The 21,682-nt window shown below is 18.0% G+C and overlaps 5 protein-coding genes across 5 annotated transcripts, besides 11 other annotated features; 2 read left to right on the forward strand and 3 right to left on the reverse strand. All coding sequences in view use genetic code 6, as the record gives it.

Moving 5' to 3' along the window:
• The first annotated feature begins 18 nt into the window (after positions 1-18).
• Positions 19-49: a microsatellite.
• Positions 50-348: 299 nt separating this feature from the next.
• On the reverse strand, positions 349-2,438 carry IMG5_068770 (mitogen-activated protein kinase 2, putative; the record flags this gene model as incomplete). Its single annotated transcript, XM_004036792.1, has 2 exons — positions 349-2,169; positions 2,249-2,438. Coding segments are annotated over 2 exons (2,010 nt in total), but the record flags the coding sequence as incomplete, so codon positions are not given.
• Positions 965-1,080: a microsatellite.
• Positions 2,439-3,771: 1,333 nt separating the features above from the next.
• IMG5_068780 (hypothetical protein) lies at positions 3,772-5,018 on the forward strand (the record flags this gene model as incomplete). Its single annotated transcript, XM_004036793.1, has 2 exons — positions 3,772-4,581; positions 4,626-5,018. Coding segments are annotated over 2 exons (1,203 nt in total), but the record flags the coding sequence as incomplete, so codon positions are not given.
• Positions 5,019-5,238: 220 nt separating this feature from the next.
• Positions 5,239-5,278: a microsatellite.
• Positions 5,279-5,334: 56 nt separating this feature from the next.
• On the reverse strand, positions 5,335-5,974 carry IMG5_068790 (hypothetical protein). Its single transcript, XM_004036794.1, has one exon. It carries the CDS (start codon positions 5,940-5,942, stop codon positions 5,529-5,531), a length of 414 nt encoding a protein of 137 aa, XP_004036842.1. The 5' UTR covers positions 5,943-5,974; the 3' UTR covers positions 5,335-5,528.
• A 1,986-nt stretch (positions 5,975-7,960) lies between these two features.
• Positions 7,961-7,993: a microsatellite.
• A 3,088-nt stretch (positions 7,994-11,081) lies between these two features.
• Positions 11,082-11,192: a microsatellite.
• Positions 11,143-11,245: a microsatellite.
• A 135-nt stretch (positions 11,246-11,380) lies between these two features.
• Positions 11,381-11,466: a microsatellite.
• On the forward strand, positions 11,466-12,573 carry IMG5_068800 (nuclear movement protein, putative; the record flags this gene model as incomplete). The annotated part of the gene is made up of 2 exons (XM_004036795.1): positions 11,466-11,913; positions 11,969-12,573. The coding sequence occupies 2 exons, from the start codon at positions 11,466-11,468 to the stop codon at positions 12,487-12,489; spliced, it is 969 nt and encodes a 322-aa protein (XP_004036843.1). The 3' UTR covers positions 12,490-12,573.
• Positions 11,755-11,792: a microsatellite.
• A 2,564-nt stretch (positions 12,574-15,137) lies between the features above and the next one.
• Positions 15,138-15,230: a microsatellite.
• Positions 15,149-15,225: a microsatellite.
• A 676-nt stretch (positions 15,231-15,906) lies between the features above and the next one.
• IMG5_068810 (hypothetical protein) lies at positions 15,907-18,042 on the reverse strand (the record flags this gene model as incomplete). The annotated part of the gene is made up of 4 exons (XM_004036796.1): positions 15,907-15,962; positions 15,993-16,091; positions 16,143-16,284; positions 16,337-18,042. Coding segments are annotated over 4 exons (2,003 nt in total), but the record flags the coding sequence as incomplete, so codon positions are not given.
• Positions 18,043-21,373: 3,331 nt separating this feature from the next.
• Positions 21,374-21,676: a microsatellite.
• The last annotated feature ends 6 nt before the right edge of the window (positions 21,677-21,682 follow it).

Genomic DNA, 21,682 nt, shown 5'->3' on the forward strand with positions numbered 1-21,682 from the left:
TTGTAATTTTTTGAATAATATATATAAATATATTATATATATATATATTTATGAATTTTTTTATATATATTTATTCTATGTATTTAATTTTTATACATCAATTCAATTAAATATTTGATATTTTTAATTTTATTTTTTTTATATAATATTTATAATAAGATTTATTAAGTTTTTATATTTGTTATTAAATTTTATGTAACTATTATTTTGAAGATATATAAATAATATATATTTTATTTATAAAAAATATATAAAAAATTTACTTACTAACATTTAATTAAAAATTTTTTATAAGAAATATTTAAAAAATAATAACTGATAAATTAATATTTATAAAAAATAAACAAATCAAAAAAAAAAAAAAGGAGATAATAAATATTTTAATACATTAATTCTTATGTAAAATAACAAATATGCCTATATCTGATTTTCATGATACTTTATTAAACTTCGGTATTATATTATTTTTTTATTTTATTATTTATTATTACAATTTAGGCGAAATTTGATAATTTGAATAATTATTAAATTACTGATTCTATATTTCGTTTTATTGATATTTATTAGAATCATTATTAAAGTTTTGCATTTATTTTAATTATTATTTATTGAATGATGGAATATCACTTACATAATTATTATAAAAAGTAATTTTTTTTTTAAACTAGATTATGTTTAAATATATTTTATTATTAATATATTTTTGGTTATTATTAATTAATTTGTATTGTACTTTAAGATTTTTATTATTAAAAAAAATTATGGTTTGGTGATAGAGATTATTATTTTTAGTATAATTATGGAAATTATTTAGAACTTTATTGTATAAAACTTTACTATTTGGGTAAACTATTTTATTATTATTAAATTTAAATTTATTATGCTTGCTATTGCTAATTTAATTATTAATAACATTAGTATTAATTTTTTACTGTTATTAACATTAAATTTATTTTAATAATAATATTATTATTATTACTATTATTATTGATATTATTATTATTATTATTATTATTATTATTATTATTTTTATTATTATTATTATTATTATTATTGCTATTACTATATTTATTATTATTAAACAATACTTTATGTATAAATTGCATTTTTCCTTTGGTTTTTTTAAATTTATTAAGTATATTTTTGAAATTCAAGCGCTTTTTATTATTTATTTTTTTAATTTTCTTATTATTAAATCATTTACATTTTTTAATCATTGCAAATATTCTACTATTTTAATAAATGACATTCATATTTTTAATTTTCTACACCCAATTATTAAAAATACTTTTCTTACCATTTTTTTCTTTATTCTTTTTTTCTTTAATTTATATCATTATAAAGGGTTTCTCTATATTTTTTAATTGAATATTTTTCATGATCATTAATTGGAATTTCAATAGGTTTATTACATACAAACTCCTCTTCCTGATTATGAAATTCTGCCACAAAAGGATGTTCTAATGCCTATTCAGCTGTTATTCTTAAATTTGGGTTGAAAATGAGCATTTTTTTTAACAAATCCATTGCTTAACTACATGTTCCATGAAAAAACTACTCAAAACTTTTCTTTTTTCCAATATTAATGGAATTTAATATACTCGATGCAACTTCACTTTACATGCTTTTTATATCTTCTTAAGAAGGCATCCCTGTTAATTCTAATATTCTTTCAATCTAATTGTGAGTGCTAGCTCCTGGAAATATTGATTTTCCAATAAATAATTCACCCAAAATGCATCCTACGCTCCACATATCAACTTCTTTGGAATATTTGCTACTCCCTAATAGAATTTCAGGTGCTCTATACCATCTTGTGGCTATATATTCGGTTAAAACAGGATATTTTTCTTCATCTTTTATTGCTATGGAACGTGCGAGTCCGAAATCGGCTATTTTTATATGACAATCACTACTTAAAAGGATATTAGAAGGTTTCAAATCTCTATGTATTAGTTCTCCAGAATGTATATATTTTAAAGCTTTAAGAATTTAATACATGATGTATTTTTTATGGATTTCTTCTAGAATATTTGCCCTAATTACGGCATGTAAATCTGTCTCCATAAAATCAAATACTAAATATAAATCTTTATTATTTTCTGCTTTTAATATATTCAATAATTTTATTATGTTATCATGTCCATTTAATTCTTGTAAAAACATAACCTTTTATTATTATTTTGAAAAAAAAATGTATAAAAATATTATATATTATATATTTATATTTTTTATTTTATTTTTTTACTTCTCTAAAAGTCCTTTGTGCATCTGTTGGATTGTGAAATGCATCAAAAACTTTTTTTAAAGCTACTGTTTATTTTATTTTTTTATCAATTGCTTTCCATACGATACCGTATGCTCCTTTACCAATTTTCTGTAATATTTCAAATTTCCTTAAAATATGAGATTCTATTTCTTCATTCATTTTATTTTATTTTTTAATTCTTTTAATCTGATTTTTTTTATGTAATTTCACTTTTCTTATTTCTCTTTAATTTTTTTTTATTTAGTTTTTTTTTTTTTTTTATAAAAATGTATAATAATTATCTCTGATTTTTTTTTTTAATCAAGTTTATTATAAAATGATTTATTTGAAGAAATAAAAATTCTGTTAAATTTATATATTTAAATTCTTAATATATTTTATTACTAACCCTAAAGTATTAACTTTATTATTATAATATAACTTTAGTATAATATATATTTTTTATAAATTTTTTAAAATATAATGTACTAATAAATATAATCTAACTTGTTATATCAAATTGTTTATATTAATCAAATATTAAAGATACTAATATTAGGTATAGAAAAATATTTTAAACTATATATTTAGTTAAATTGAAGTTATATTCTATAAATTTAAAATTTTTGAATACTAAATAATAATCATAATTATAATATTTTTTAAATATTATATATTATATATATATATATTATTTATATTATATTTTCGTATAAAATTAAATTTTTAATTACTAAAATTTTATTTGATTTCTCTTTAAACAATAATTTTACTTTTTTTAAAAAAAAATATATCATACTCAAATTTATTTTTAATTTGATTAAACTTTACTTTAATTAAATGAAATTTTTCCAATAAATAATAAAATTATTTAAAAAATTTACCAAAATTTTTATAGATTCTAAAAAGTGTATACTTTAATAATATAGTCTATATTAATATCATAATTACATATTTTTTTATTAATTTTAAAGAATTTTAATTTGAAAATACAATATATTTATACCTTTATTAATTTTGGTATAATTAATAAATATTTATATTTATAATATAAAAAACAAAAAATTATTAAGTTAAATTAGAATAATATTAAAACAATACATATATTAAATTTAAATAATGGATAACTAATAATAAATTCCCAAGTTGAATTCCGAAGATGACGACTTCCTTGATTTACCTGCATGTGGAAATACAGATAATCTTAACAATAAAATAAAAAATAGCAAGCAATAATAAAAAGATAAATAAAGCAAATGCAATAATTCATGTGATAAATAATAATGTTTAAGCGAAAATAAAGATCAAGTAAAATTTTAGTAAAGCAATTAAGAAGCAGAAGAAAAAAAATCATAAATAAACCCAAAAACTTTATGTTCAAAATGTAAAACAGAAAAATCTTAATATAGATATAGATAAGAATTTATGTGTAAATAATGTATTTAAAGCACATTAGATCATAAATTCAAAGTAAAAAAAATGTATAAATATATAAAAAAACTATATATAAAAAGCTTACTTTAAGGTTAAAACTTAATATTATAAAAAACGAAAATTGTTTAGTTTGTATAAGTGGAGGTGCTAATAGTACTACTTTAACGCATTTAGTAGGAAATACTATATATAATAGTTAAGGTAGGAAAATGTTTTTTAAAGCAGAATTAATATATATAGATGAATCCGTTTTATATGAAAATAAATATAAATAATCTAATTTATAAAAAATAGAAGAGTTAGCAAAAAAATGTTAGCTTAAATTGAATGTTTTGCATTTATCAGATATTTATAATGATCTGTTTGAAAAAATCCCTCTTATAAACGAAGAATAGAGAACATTATTTGACTAAAAATTGATAAAATTTTTAAACTTATTTAAAAATGTGGCTTCTTGTTAAGAAGATATTGTTTAGTTTATTAAAACTTAGCTTTATATAGAATATGCTTATAAGAATAATTTTAATAGAATTTTCTTAGGAAGTTGTGGGTAGAGGTTAGCAAGTAAAATTTTTTCTTTGTTTTCTAAAGGAAGGGGAGGTTCAGCAGATAATGAAATCTAATTTATTGATTGGGTCGAATATGAATAAATGAAAAATTTTTTTGGATCAGAAAGTGAATTTTAGAATAAAATTGGTATTGGAAGGCCTTTAAAAGACTTTTTGAATAAAGAAGTCCTGAATTATTTACATTTAAATGATTTGCTAGGCTTTTTAGTTGATAGACCTTATTATATTTGTGAAAATAATAAATAAAATTCTAAATTGCCTGGGTTTGGGAATATAGATTTTATAATGGAGAATTTTATTGATAATATTTAAGAAAATTTCTGCTCTACGGTAATATTATTAATTTTTTTGTTTATTAATATATAAATAAATAGACTCATACTATATTACATACAAGTGAAAAAATTATTAAGAAGTTTACTCCAAAAGAAGGAATTTTATAAAGATGTCCTCTGTGCTTTTAGTTTAGGGATTAAATTAAGAATATATTAGAAATAGAAACTTTTGATAGTAGTTTAGGTTTGATTTATGGAGGAGAAAACAATGAAGATAATACAGAAGAATGCCTTAAGAAAAAATACTTTGAAAGCGAAAAAATTGCTAAAACAGATATTAGGAATCTTATTTTATGTTTTGGTTGTAGAAGAATTATTTAAAATTTAAATGATGATAAAGTTAATTTTTTCGATAGTTAGCTTTTACCTTAAAGAATTATTGATAGAACTAACAAAATAGCTTAATAAATTAATAAATATTAAGTTTTTTGATAAATATATTTTTTTTAATATTTTAGATATTTTTTTAATGACAATTATATTCCAAAAATACTAAAAGATTTATTAAAAAAATATATATTATTTTTTTAAAAATTAATTTATAATATAAGTTAAAAAAATAAAAAAAAATAATAATAATAACTCTATTGTATTAATTTGTATATTTGATACTTAATTATAGGTATTCTTTTATCTTCGTTTATTTTATTGAATTTTTAAAATACATGTTATTTTTAAAATAATATTATTTTAATTGTATTATATACGAATATATACGAACGCATAAAATTGTGAAAAGTTTATTTTTTTTATTATAAAATATTTATAATCAAAACAAAATTTTTTTTCATCTATTTAAAATAATTATTTGCTTTATTTTAAAAAAAACATTAACTTTTGATCTAAAAAATAAATAAAAAAATAATATAACATTTTTTTTTTCTAAAAAAATAATATATTTCTATTATTTTTTTATTAGATTCTTTTGCTTATATATTTTCTTCATTTGAAATTAAGATTATGATTCCCAGCTCTGTAGATATCTCTTACTATAGAATCGAAATCTCTTCTACATTAAAGCATACTATTAAGTTAGTTAAAAGTACAATTTAAAAATTTTTATGCGCTTTATTAGGCTACTTCAGGTACTTCTTCGAGTGTGTTTCCATGACTGTAATTAGTCATGCATCTATAATGGGCATCAACTAATCTTTTGCATGGTAAAAAAGCCATAGCATAATTATCACTATCATTACTTCCGGCTTCTTTAATCATTCTTCTTCTGCATTAATTTATACCTGTCAAATAATAACCACATTCCCTATTTTTGGCGCCTATGTAAACTATTTCTCCTTATGAAGGAATAAATCCCTTATATTCATCATCAAATTCAGATTCTTCAAGTCTTTGTAGCATTTTTGTTTTTTTTAGTTTTATATAATGAATATTTGAAATATAAATATATAAATTATTTATTTTTTTCCTAAAACAAATATATTTGATTTTATAATGATATAAATAAAAATAATATATTTTTTTATTAACTATTTATTATTTTTTTTATTTAATTTTTGAAAAATATAATCTATATTATACGGTATATTTTATAATTTTTTATTTTTTTTAAGGTTTATACAAGCAAAAACTAAAAGATTCAAATATTTTTTAAATCAAAAAAAATAATATTGAATACTTATATTTTATTTAATATATTCAATTAATTTCTTATTACTAATAAAAATATAAAAAGTATAATTTCAATTAAAATTTTAGTCAATATTATCCGTTTCTATATTATTTTAATGATCAAAGTTTTCACTATATTAATTATCAAGATAAATTTTTTGTTATAAAAATAATTTTATTTTGTATATTTTAATTATCTGTAATACTTTAATATCTAAAAAATTATAAGATTATTATATATTATTTTAAATTCCTTAAATTTTAAATTTATAAATTATTTGCTTTTATTTAATTCACACGATTATATATATCATATTCATGTGTAAACTTAATTTTAATATCTGAATAATTGAAAAAGTTTTACTAATTTTTATACTTTTATCCTCTTTTATATATTATACCATATGCCTGAAAAGTGCCGAAACTAATCCAATAGGAAGCAAAATTTATAGTTAAGAAACTTATTAATAGTTATTTATACTAAAATCATTAATTATATTCTACATAAAACTTCATAAATAAACAAAGGATAGAAGTTCTAAACTATTCAAATTTTCTTGAAAATTTCTTCTGATAAAACTTAAGAAGTACAATATTATTATCTCTCAGAAAAGTATATTTATACAAATAGTAATTTAAAATTAATCCAAAAAAGCTAAATAAGAATTCCAAATGGAGCAATTTAGTAATACCAAGCCACTAAATATAAATTTCTGGTTAAGAAAGCGTCTAAATAATATTATATAAAAACAAAAAATAATTTTATTCAAATGTAACTAAAAATGTATGAAAATTAGTCTAGCTATGCTCTTTCTTTTAATAATTTTTGCATTTGATTTTATATTTAGTTCATTTTAAGTTAATTTAATATTTTAAATGCTTTTTTTTAAAAACATTAAGTTGTTAAATTTACTTATATTATTTATTAATTCATTAAAACTGTTATCATAATATTTTAATTAATAAATAATAATTATTCAAAATATTCTTTAATAAATTAGGTCTTGAAATAAAATATTCAATTTATTTAGGGATAGTGCCATTAGATAAGTTTTGTACTATAATAGTGTAATTAATTGGGCAATATTACCTAATAATTGAATTAAAAAATATATTTATTTGCCTTATTTTTGTATACAAGTACTCCAAAAGGCTATTAATAAATTAAGCTACATTTATCTTTATAAAATGAGTTTTTAAAAATTCCAAGTTTAATATAATAATACAAAAAAAGCGTAACTATAAAATTAATTGTGAATATATAATCAAAAAGATTTTTCTGCCATAAGCATCATAATTATTATTTGAGAAAAATATTTGCTCAGTAAAAATAAAAGAGGATATGCTAATCCTAAAAATTAAATTTATTTTTCATTACAATTTAAATGTAAATTTTATTTGTTTACAGATTACAGCAAGGACAATATTATGATTTTTAATTATTTTATGCGTTTACTTTTTAAGATTTTTTGTCGTTTTCGAGCATTATTAAATCTGAAGGGATTGAAACGGATTATAATATTTTTTTTATTATTTTAATATATAAAATTATGAACTTTTATTAATTTTTAATTCTAATTAGTTTTTTTTGTTTTAATACATGATATATTAGAATTATTTTGAATTGATAGATAATTTTATTAAAGGAATTTCTATAAATTACTAAAGGAGTTTGACATAATTAAATTTTGATTTACTTTTTTTTATAAATCGTCACTTATTTATGATTAATATATGTTCATTTGTTCATATTTTTATATTTTTATAATTTTTTATTTTTAAAATAAATAAATTAATATTAAAATATTTTTTTTAGTTATTAGAATTATTTGTTGTTTTATTCATACAAACTTATTATTTAAATTCTTTATTTTATTTTTTTTGAAATAAAAACATTTGACATATGATAAACTAATTTTAGTTTATTAATTTTTTTATTTTCAAATACATTAATTATATTTTGATATTAAGCCATCAAAACTTTCGTTAAAAATAGATATTATTCCTTTCATTAAGTATATTAGTTTTGACATTTAAAACATTTCATAGTTTATTAATTAGCTATATAAAATTGTGGACATTCTCTTTTACAAAATCCTATTTAATTAATATCATCAAATATAACTAAATATTAGTTTTTCGTACAAGAATTGCATTTATCTTTTCCAAATTCAGCGCATTCTAAGCAATTTCTATGACATTAAAAACAAATATTTTATTGATAATCAGGATAAAATTATGAAGGGCATTTATTAACGCATTTTCCGTTATAATATAATGCGTTATTTTTACTACAAATTTATATATATTATCTTATATTTTAATCATTTAAATTTTCTTCATTATACACACTTGATATGCTATTATAATTAAACAAAAAAAAATAAACGCAGCCTAAAATAATGCTAATAAAAGTAAAAATAATAATTAAAAAAAATAGAATTTTCTATTAGTTTTTTTTATTTTTATTTTCTTCATCATCATTATTACTTTTTGTATTTTTAAAACAAAAACATTTCTTTTACTTTATTTTGATTAAACTTTCTTCTAGATCACAATTATTTATACCTTCTTCATATTTCTATTCTTCTTCTTAATCTTATTAAAAATAATATTATGTATATTTTTATTATAATGCATTTTTTATTTATTTTTCTTTGAATCTTTAAATTTAGCTAAAACTAATTGTATCTTTTCTCTCTATCTGTCCTTATAGAGATAATTTCCTTTAATTATTTAAAGTAAAGTTAGATTAAGTTCTACTATAGGAATTATATATAGATTTAAATTAATTAATATAAGGACTTTTTTATAAACTAGATTAACCAACTTATTATTTTCCAAAATTATTATTGAACGAATTTTTTAAAGTTTAATTTTAATAATCTATTATAGTCTTTTTTTATTACAAAAGATTTTTATTTGCATAAAAAGTTTAATTTTCTTCAGAAATAATATGTTTTTCGATTGCCCTTATTTTAAGCTGAATAAAATCTGGTCTTTAAAATTAGTCTTTTTCGAGCATTGCTTTGATAAATTTACTTATTATTTTCCCAAAGTCTTCATATTTGTTTTTTATATTTTATCTTAAATCCTTTATCTTTTTATCCCATATTTATTTTCCTTATTTATTTGAAACAGAGTTAAATCTTTCTTATAAACTAAATTTTTCAAAAGTGCAGATATAAAGTAAACACAAACCAAGGCTAAATACATCTGCTTTATATTCATTATAAATTAAATTAGTTTCTTATTTTATATAAGCTTTTAATATTTCTGGAGCAGAAAATTCCAAAGTTCCTAAAAAAACTTATTTATTACAACTTTTATTATTCTCACCAATTTTTATATTATCTAAATCTGCTAATTTATAATTATTTTCAAAATCTATTAATATATTTGCCAGTTTTATATCTCTATGCGATACATCCAATTCTTTTTGCATATATTCAAGGGCTAAAACAGTTTGTGTAAAGAATTTTTTAATTTAGCTGCATGTAAAACTTGCTTTATCATTTTTTTAAGTTTATACATTTGTTTCTAAATCAAATTAGCATAATTCCATTATTATATATATTTATGAATTGTATTTTGTTTATTTTTTTTTTTCTTAGCAAAAACCCATAATCTTTATTATATTGGGATGTGTATTATGTAAAAAAATTGTCAAATTATTAAGTTTTTAACAAATCTAATTATATTCATTTTCTGTTTTAATTTAAAATTATTTTGCAGCGATTTTTTAATCATTTTTTATGTCTTCTAATAGTTCTTCATACTTTTATTCTTGACAATCTTCTTTTTCTAATTTATATACTAAAGAGTTTGAAAATGCTATTAGTTTTTATCTTTTATATTGCTCAATGTTAAAATACTATAGGTTTTCTATATTTTCATATTTATTTTAATTCATTATTTTTAGCCTAATATATAAATGTCTTAATTTAAATTAAACTGCATAATATAATATTATATTTAAACTAATCAATTTTTATAACACAATTAATAAATCTATAAAATATTTAATTACTTATAAAATTATTAAAATATAAAATAACACATTTATTAAGTAAAAAATTTTATTTTTATCATTATTTTAAAAATTATATTAAATATATAAATTATTAAAAATAATATGTATATTATTGAAATCGTATTCATATATGTTTGAAATATTTATTAAAATATTATTTTTAATTTATTTAAAAATAATATACTCAATATATATTTTTAAAAAATTTATCAAATATTAATCTTAATAATTTTTATTACTTCTATAAATATTAGAAAATCTTTACAAATATTTACTTTTAATTTTATTTAAAAAATATTATTAAGGCATATATAATTATTATATCATAAATTATTTTCAATTTTAACCTTAATTAAATTACTTATTCTAGTTTTTTTCTCAAAATAATTTTGTAAGATTATTTGAATTATATTATAAATAATTTATTTGAAAATAACATTTTTATTTTTAGCTTTAAAAATAGAGTAACTCGATTGTTTTTTTTATTTATTTAATTTGAATAATTTAATAATATTTTGTTTCTTCTAATTATTATTAAATAGATATAAATTTTAATGAATTATTTATTTAAAATTAATATAAATATTAGAAACAATAAAATTTCATACTTTGTTATTTTTTTAATATTCATTTAAATCATATTAAAAAAAAATTTTAATACTAAATTAAGTAATTAAATTTATATAGTTATTAAAAAGAAATTTAATTTTTTAAATAAATTAAAAAGATAGAATTTTATATATCATTCAAGAATTTTAACAAAAATATATTAAAAAAATCGTATATATTAGATTTTAACATATTCAATAATTAAAAAAAAAAATTAAAATTATTTATATTATTAAAATTATTTATATTATTAAATTATTATTATAATTATTATAATTAATATAATAAATATTATTATTATTATTATTATTATTATTATTATTATTATTATTATTATTTATTTAATTTTAATTTAAATTTAAATTTTATTATATTATTATTTTATATTATAAAATTAATATATTATAATATATTATTTTTTTTATTTTTCTAGAAAAATTATATATAAATAATATATAATATTTTTATCTTAATAAATTTGAAATTAAATTAAATTAAATTAAAAAAAAACAAAAAAATTATTTTTTAAAAATATATATTTATATAATTTATAATTAGTATATCTATAAAAAAATTATTTAATTTTTATATAATTAAAATATTTATAAAAAATGTAAGAAGAAGATACTAAATACGATAATTTATTTATGACTGTTCTTTAGTAAAAAGGAAAAATTGATGGATTTTTTGAATCTGTATACGGATTTTTAAGAAGAAACACTGACTTTTACTTAGACATAAAAAGAGCAGAAGCAGTAATTACCGAAGAATGCAAAAAACAATATGTCTAACATTTAGAAAACATAAAAAAGAAAGAATAAAAAGAAATAGAAAAAAAGCAACGTGAAGAACAAAGAAAAGCATAAAACTAATAAGAATAAAAATAACCATTAACTCAAAAATAACCTTAATAAACATAATAACCTTAATAGACATAAGATTAGTAATAACAAATTTAATAATAACTAGCTTAATAAAATCCTGCGGTTTAAAAAGACACTTAAGCTTAACCTGATGGAAATAAAGAAGAAGATGACGATAATACACCTGTTCCTATTGGTATATTAATAAAAATTATTTTAATTTTATATTTAATTAAAATATATTTATAAAGAAAATGGAGGAAAAACTGACAAATATATATGGACTCAAACTTTAAATGAAATGCATATGTATATTCCAGTAAACGAAAACATAAAAGCTAAATAAGTAAATGTATAGTTTACTTTAAATCATTTGAAAGTACTTGTTGATAAAGTGCCTTTAATTGATGCGGACTTCCCTGAAAATATAAATCCTGAAGATTCTTTATGGACATTAGAAAATGGGGATGTGTAAGATTATAAAGGAAAATATTTGCACTTAAGTATTGAAAAATGGAAAAATTAAATGCATTGGTGGGATTGTGCATTAAAGGGAGATGCAAAAATTAATACTAAAAAAATAAACCCTGAAAGTTCCAAATTATCTGATTTAGATGGAGAAACAAGGTCCACTGTGGAGAAAATGATGTTTGATATGAGATAAAAACAAGCTGGTAAACCTACTTCAGATGAAATGAAAAAATAAGATATGTTATCATAGTTTATGAAATAACATCCAGAAATGGACTTTTCAAAATGCAAGTTTAATTGATTTTGATGATAATTATTTATATAAAACTTTAATATTTAGATTTATTTTTAGTTTTGTTTTTCTAATTAAATATTTTTTTTTAGTAATAAATATATGTTTTTTTTTGTTAATTTAAAGAAAATATTTAATATGATTTTTTTTTTTGGAAATATTAAATAAATTTTTACTTAATATAAAAGTAATTGATATGAAAAATAATTTATCTTATGTTGGTTTTTTAACTTAAAAAACTGCTTAAAAAAACAGTTTAAGAAAAGATTATAACGTTCTAAATACAAATTAATTATAAAGTAAAAATGTATTAGCTTACATACATAAAATGGTAGCATAAAACCGTTAACGTTTAGGGTAAAAAATGACAAAAAAATAAATGTAAAGTGGGATAACTATCACATCAAAAAATTTCAAAGAAAGAGAAGTTAATTAAAATTAAAAAATAACAAAAATTGATTTACTAAATGACAAAATGTTTTTTCAAGCCGAAAAAGAACTTAAAAAGTAGAAATATTAAGATGATTTTATTATTGAGACATCTGGACGAGTTTCTAATTTTAAACGAAGAAAAAATAATAAATAAATTGATTTAGATACTAAACTTAATGCTATCCTAAGTGCTGCAATAGAAGAATCTGAATTGACAAAGATATTTAGAAATTTCAAATTGAAAAAGTTAGAAGGCAAGTTACAAATGATTAATTAATATAACGTTGATGTAGATAAAATTTAATAAAATATTTAAAAAAGTGAAACAAATGAAGATCGTGATGAACATTATATTAATTAAATTATAAAATCCAATAGTAAATAACATAAAGAATACACTATAGGTAAAGTTCTTAAAATTGACGATTAAAAAATTAAATACAAACATGATTAAGCATTAAAAACGGAATTAAAACAATAAAATTAACGTTTAAAAGCTTTAGAATAATTAGAAGATTTTTTCTAAGCCTAAGAATAGTAAACTTAATAGAATATAGTTAAGATATATAAAAAAGTTAAAGAATAAAATATTGATTGTAATCTCAATAATAAAAATATTAAAATAGTTTCGTTAAAAAAAAAATAACAGTTATAAACAAAATTATTTTAAGAATTTGCTGATTAATAAAAAAATAATTTAACTGATATTAGTAAAAAATAGTGTTTATTTTTATTTCAATTTTTTTTTTTAATAATTTATAGTTAAACCAAAATTTAGTTCACCAGATAAATTTTTACATAAAAAAAAATTATACCAAAGTCAAAATTATTTCGATAAAGATCATATTAATGTATAAAATAAATTATCATAATCAACTAAGTTGATTAACAAAACATAATCTTATCATATAAAGATAAAGATAAATGAAAATAATGAAAATAATCAACATGAAAATTAATTAAATAACTTTTTTATAACTTAGTAAAAACTAAAAAATAAATAATCTCCTTATAATAGTTTTACAGTAAGATATAATTCTTTATATTAAAATAATATTGAAAAATGTAATTCTTAATAAACTAATAGGAGAAAATAAGGTTTATGTAATTTTAATCACTCAAATCATTAAGATGTTATTAAATAAAATAATAATAAATTAGATTTTTTTAAAAAATAATGTTAAAATTTTTATCATAATTAAAATGATTATAATATAGACTGTAAAATGGAATTATAATAAATGGAAGAAGATATAGTATAGTAAATTGAGTAAATAGATGCGGCAGATGAGGCTTTAAGATATCCATAACAATTTCTTAATAAAAAAAATGTTGATTTTGAAATATTTAATTAATAGAGAATATTTAAAAAAAAATTGATTTCACATTTTTTGAAAAAACTTTAAAATAAAAGTGATTTTTATAGTCTTATAAATTAAAAAAAATATACAGAAAAAATTATAAATAAATTTTAATGAAAAAAATCGAAAATAAAATATATTCCCTTTATTAAAAAACATTTTATTTTATGAAATATGAATTGTTATTATTTAAAATAATTTATATTATAAGTTTATTTGTATAAAAAAAAAATAGTATATTGTATATTAAATCATAAAAGAATTAAAAACCATTTATAAAAATAATAATAAGTTTAAAAATATAATTAAAATTAGTAGATATAAATAAAAATAAATAAAATTATAAATCCTTCAGTTTCAAATTAAAATTTTATAATATTCTTAAAACATAATACCTAACTAATAATATATATTTCATAAAAAATATAATATAAATAAGACAAATTATAAAAAGTAAAAAGTAAAAATTAAAGTTTTTAGAATATTAAACATAGAAAATTATGCAAAGTAAATTAATTATAAGGACATAAAAAAAAAAATATTAAAGATATTAAAATTATTAAAAATAATATATTTATTAATTAGTTAATAATATAATTTTTGAATATAAATTAAGATAATATATAAAAATAGCTTTAAATTTATAAACTATTATAATTTTTATAATTAACAAATGCTTTTCTATTTGTATTTTGTAAAATAAGGATAAATTTCTTATTCTTTAAATAAAAAAATATATATATAAATTTTATAAATTGATAAATATAATACAAAAAAAAAAATACCAAATATTATATATAGTATATATAATAATTTTAAAAATTAAAAAAAAATAAAGTAAAATTAAGAATAAATGTTTTAATAATAATAAAATAATATATATATATATAATATATATATATATATATATTATATATTTATTTATTTAAAAATATATATTTATATATATATAATAAAAAAATTTAAATAATTATATATAAAAAAAAATACTTTTATATATATTTTTTTCTATTTTAAAAATTTATTTTATAATAGTTTTTAGTGTATTTTCTTTTTTTATTTATCTAATTATTTATTTTTTTATAAAAAAATAAAAAATTATAAGATGAAAACATATATATTTAATATAATTTTTCATTATTTATATAATTTATTAACTGAAGGATCAGTCAAAACTGATATTTATCCATCTGCACACCCACATAAAATAAATTTCTTATCAATTGATTATAATATACACATTACAGGAGAAGCTTATGATACTATATAGTTTTTAATTAATTATAAAAATGGTAATTCTCTAATATATAATTCGCCTTTTTCATTTCCATATATGATAAATTCACTAAAATTAAAATCGCTTACTATACAGGCAGAAGTAATTTAATTAAAATCTTCTTATACTTTTGCTAATAATTATCCATTTACGCTATATGAATATAATGTTTTATCTTCATTTGAAAAAAATTATATTGAAGGCAAAGGAGTTGATGATAATGTTATCTAAAATAAAAATTATTTAAATAAAATCTATTAAAAATATAATAGTACATAATTAATAGGTAATCCCATTGGATGAAAAATATTTCTATAAAATACTCCTTTCATTAAATTATATATATTTATTTATCCATCATCTGATGAAGTAGCAAATATTTTCAAATCTTTTGATACTTTAATTACATTAACCTATTTTTTATATTAAAAATAATTAATCACTTTATAATACCTTTTCTTTATGATCATTTATTATGTATTTTACAACTAACTTTAATTCTAATGTAATTTTCCATACAATAACTTCACCATTTCTTGATCCTTTTTTTAATAAAATTAAAATTTTATCACCAACGTAAATAAATATAAAACCTGTAATTAGAAAATTTTCTTTATTATCAGCAGTAATACATGTAATAGTTTCATTATGAATATTATAAGTATCTTAAACTTAACCACTATCAATTTGTAATATTTTTAATTTACCATCCCAAATACCTCCGATAGCTATAATCTATAAAAAATTTATTAGATTATTATAAATAAAAATAAATAAAATTTAAAACTTTATATTATTTAAATGAATAAATAGGAAAGACAGTATAGTTAATGGACTTATCAATTTAATTTACAAAGCTATTTTTTTATTTATAAAAACTTATTTCCCTTTACTTATCTTCTCCGCATTAAAATGGAATAATATTTTACTAATTTTAATTTATCGGCACACTATACCACCTATATTAAATAATTGTACCATTTTTTCTACAACAAATAAGTTTCTATTCATTTACCCAATATAATTAAAACACAGTCAAATCAGAAATTTCATCAGAAAATATATTTATCATTTTACCATGTTTAGCTCCTTGTTATTTCCCACTTTTATTATTCATTGATGGCCTAAAAACTTTAATTTTAGCTTGAATATCTGTAATACATTTCCCTTATAAAGTTTAATCCTTTGGCATTCTTTATATATGGGGTTTATCACAAATTAATTATATTGGAGTTTACCCGAAGTTAATAATTTATGCCTCTGTAGAAATTTTTTAATTGGTATCTTTAATTAAATCAAAATTAACTCTACCCTCATAAGTTAAATATTGGAAAACATTAAGATTTTTTTACGCTTCTTTTCCTTATTATTTATATCCAAAAACCAAATCTATCCAGTTATTTATATAAGAAGATACGATTTCTGATTCCAAGGCCTATTTATGTATAACGACAAAATTATAGGGATTTCCTTTTGCCCATTCTGGAAGTAAAACATTATTAACCATTAATCCTTTATTGCTTTAACATTCACCGAAATTTTCCCCGTTTATATTTATGAACATTTCCGGCATATAAAAAAATTCTGGAATAAGTTCTCTTACATCAAAAGTCTCTTCAGTAGCCGATCTATATGACTCCTATATACTATAGAAAAGTCTATCAGCAATATCAAATTTCCCTCCTTATAATTAAATTGCTCCTCTAGTAAAAGGTTATAATCTTATCAAAAAATATAAAATTATAGCTGGAGAACTATAATGTTATCCAAAATGAAAAGGTGGTATTTCCTAGAAAGGATCGTCATTTTCGAATTTTTAAGTAAATTAATCTGCTCGTTCTTTTGAGCCCATATTTCCGACTGTTTTTGAAAAATCTCTTATCGATTTGTACATATCTTTGGATTAGAAGTCAGTTATTACCCAAGGGAAAATGAAATATTGAGCAATGTCTTTATAAGTACGGGAAGCTATAGAATTTAAATACATTAAATATTCGAAATTTGAGATTTTCCTGCTTTACCATTTTTACATCATATTTTCTTTTTCAAGTAATTTTTTAGGATTTAAAGTTTTATTATATTATAAATTTGGACATCTTTTATTTCTACTTCTGATTAACTTTTAACTTATTTATTCGCAATCTTAACTGTTTAAAAAATTCATAAAAATAGAAGAACCATCCAAAAAGAAAATTTCTAAAGCAGTTCTTTTCAAAATAAATCTTCTGTTTTAGATTTATTTAATATTATTTAACTGCCATTCTTTTATTAATCTAGAGCTTTCTTGAAGTTTATGTGCTATTAGGGCTATATGTGAATTTTTTTATTATATATGGGTATACTTGAACTCTAGATTTTCTTTGGTAATACTCAAAACACCTTCTCGTGCGGTTAAAGGTGTTATCCAAACACAAGCCTTCGAAAACAGGTTATTTTCATCGTTTTCTTAATTTATTGTTTTTTTAAATCCGTTAGTGACTTGAATTCTTTCTTCTATTTGGTCTTCAGTTTCATCGTTTATGATTTAAGATTGTTACTGAGTTTCTTTTTGGATAGGAAGAATTGATTGGATTGTTTTGGATATGTTTTTTGTAAATTTCTTACCAATATTATAGAACAAATTATTACTCTTACTTATTTATTTCTAAAATGTTTTATTTGTAATAGTATTTATGTTATTATCTGCTAAATTAACAGATGCATCAAGTCCTCCTTTATTATTATTGCTTGAAAGAGCATTCAAAGAACATTAAGATCGAATTTGTTAAGCTGTGGACGTTTCAATATTACTATTTATCAAATAAGAAGAAGCTTTATGTTAAAATTTAATCTCAAAGCATTCCACATAATCAGGTTCTATAAGTTTTACTTTTAAAAAAGGCTTCGCACGTTATTTTGTTTCGTATTTACCGATTTTACGGTAGAAAATATTGGATTTATTTAATAATTTAGGAGTGTTTTCATATAAATTGTCATTTTAATCGGAGAATTAGTTGCTTTTCCATTAACCATTATATATTCTGAGCCTGTTCCATATTTTTTTCCATTTATTTCTTATTTTACGTTCATTTTCTTCTAATTTAAATTATACTTCTGGATATGTAGTTTATTAATTTTCTTAAAAACTTGATAAAATACTATTATATTATTCCATTATGTCTTATTTATTATTTAATTAAATTTATTATTGAATACAGAATTTATTAAAATTTTCCAGATTTGTACTTTAAGCTGTATTTTTTAGACTCTTAAAATTTTCATCATAATATTTATTTATTATATGAAGAATATCTGGATTATCGGTAAATGTATATATATAATCATTTGCGAAAATAGTTTCCTTTAAATTTTTTAATTAATTATTTATTAATTACTATATTAAGTTAATATTTATAATATCATTATTTTATGTTAATAATTCGAATAATATTTAATTGCTTTATAAATTTTATTGTTAGTTTTTGCTTTTGTTTAGGCTTGTCTATAAATTTTGGGTATTTTCAATGTTTATTAAATTTACAGAAATTATTAAGAAAACTAAAATGTTATAAATTGTTTATTTTATTAATTCCTTTGTTTGCTATTAAGATTGTTCATATTTTAAATATAAATAGTTCATTATATACATGTAATCTGCTTTTATTGATTCTCGACAATTACTTAAATTTTTGTCTTTAGCGAATTCACATATAAGGAGATAATATTTGATTATTTTCTCGAGTTTGTTAAGCCATACTTATGTCTCATGTATCTTTTAATTACTTATTAGATCATCTAAATAAAGTGTGATTAGTAGATTTATTTTTTTAAAAAAAGTATCTCTCACTTACATATAACACATTAATAAGTCAAAGCCTTATAAGTTTTAGGGTTACCTGTAATATTTTAGGTAGCTTGCAACAGATTATTCGATTTCTTGGAATGTTTAATTTTAATAATTTTCTTTTATTATAGTTTAATTCCATAATAAGTCAAAAATTTGGAATAAAAGTTATACTGTTTGTGAATCAATCCATTTATTTTTTTTAACAGTTTCAATAAAATCTTTTTTTATATAAAATATTAAAAAAATAAAAAGATAATATTATACTTTTAGGTAAGGGCTAATTTTCGTTAATTATTGTAATATAGTTTTTCATTGATAAATAAACACTATTTGTTTACTAAGTGTTTTTATAATTATCACTTTCGTAATTGTAGCAAGAAATTAAAATTTCTTAACTTAGATTTACAATATTTATAATATTATTCCAAAATAATAAATTCTGTAAACTATATAAATTAACATTAGTGTAACATTCCTATACTAAGTTACTAAGCATGCTTTACCATATGCTTCTCAAAACAAATTTATTAACGCTCTTAAATACATTTTTCTATTAAGTGTTTATATATTTTACATTTTGTGTTTCAAGCCAAATAAATATACTTTGAAGTTTACTTGTGATATCCTATTCATACTAAATTGCTGCATTTGTTAATAAAGCATGTATTTGTATGCTTTTTTCCCATACAAATATATTAGGTTCTTAATTTATCATTTTTATCTTTGATAAAATAAACTAAAAAAATATAACAAAAAAATTACCTATTAATCTAAAATTAAATTTAAAACCCAATAATAAAATTCGTTATCAATCCAAACAACTTTGCAATTTTACATATTTTATTAGAGTAAAATTAAGACATCAGTCAATATTTATCTTCTTATTATTTCACAATTACAGTTTTAATAAATATAAATAATTATTTAAAAAATAAATCTAGAATTTATAGCATCATTAGAATTTATTTACAGTTATTAATTTATTTCATTTGGATATTTATTTAAACTCCATTCTAAAATAGATTAATATAAAGGCTATATTTACTTAGCGAATTCTATTTATTAAGGACTATTAATATTATTATTTTCAAAATTTAATTAATTGCTATTAGGCGTCTATTAAGCGATGCTTTCTACAGAAAAACTTACTTCACTTTCTTATGCCGAATTTTCAATAATTATATTAACTTTTTATTTTATTTTTTTTAATTTAAAAATAACTTTACGTTTTCTTTTGACTGAAGCATCATTTTTACTTTCATCTTCTTAATTTTATTATAAATTAAGTTAATTATTTTCTTATTTTTATTAATTTTCACTTTGATTAATTATATTAGGCATTTTAGAATTATAGAAATCAACCTATTATTATTTTAATTCACCTTTCATAAATTAAACACACATTTAAGCAATTTCCAAAATTTCTTTTTCTTCTTTATCAAAATCTTCTTAAGTTAATATTTTTTTGCCTTACTCTCCTCCAAATGAATATTTTTCATTTATTACTTCTGTATCAATTTAAAGCTGCATTATTTTTTTCTTAAATTAAACTTTTTTGTCTGAATTTAATTTGCCTTTATGTACTATATTAAAATCACAATTGTCATCAATTACAAGAATACACTTTTTTTGTAAATTTTTATTACTTTTTTCATATATAAACGAACTAATGTTATTATTATTTTTACAGATTTCATTATTTTTTGTTTATTTATTACTGCTTATATCACTGACATTATTAATATTTTACTTTCCTTTATTACCAGGAAAACTAAAAACTAAAGCTTATCCGGCTTTGCTAGACATTTTAGGCTCTAAGTAATTTCCACTACCTGGGTTAGTTATTGTAAACGGACTTTACTTGACTTTAGTATTCTATTTATTTTAGATTTAAAAATTGTCAACATTTCCACATAATTTTCTTTTGTTAATCATTGAAGGAGCTTTCGTTGAAATAGGATTATATATTAAATCTTAATCTTTTTATTAAAATAAATTATTATAATTATTATCATCTTTATCCTTATCATTTAAATTATCATATTAATTATAATTATCATTATAATTACTATTACAATTACCATTATCATTATCATTATCATTATCATTATCATTATCATTATCATTATCATTATCATTATCATTATCATTATCATTATCATTATCATTATCATTATCATTATCATTATCATTATCATTATCATTATCATTATCATTATCATTATCTATTATCTATTAATCTATTTATGTAATTATCTATTATCTATTATATTATCATTATACTATTATAATTATCATTATATATAT

The sequence above is a fragment of the Ichthyophthirius multifiliis genome, assembly GCF_000220395.1.
Source record: "Ichthyophthirius multifiliis unplaced genomic scaffold scaff_1120509250367, whole genome shotgun sequence".
In the NCBI taxonomy this organism is placed as follows: Eukaryota; Ciliophora; class Oligohymenophorea; order Hymenostomatida; genus Ichthyophthirius; species Ichthyophthirius multifiliis.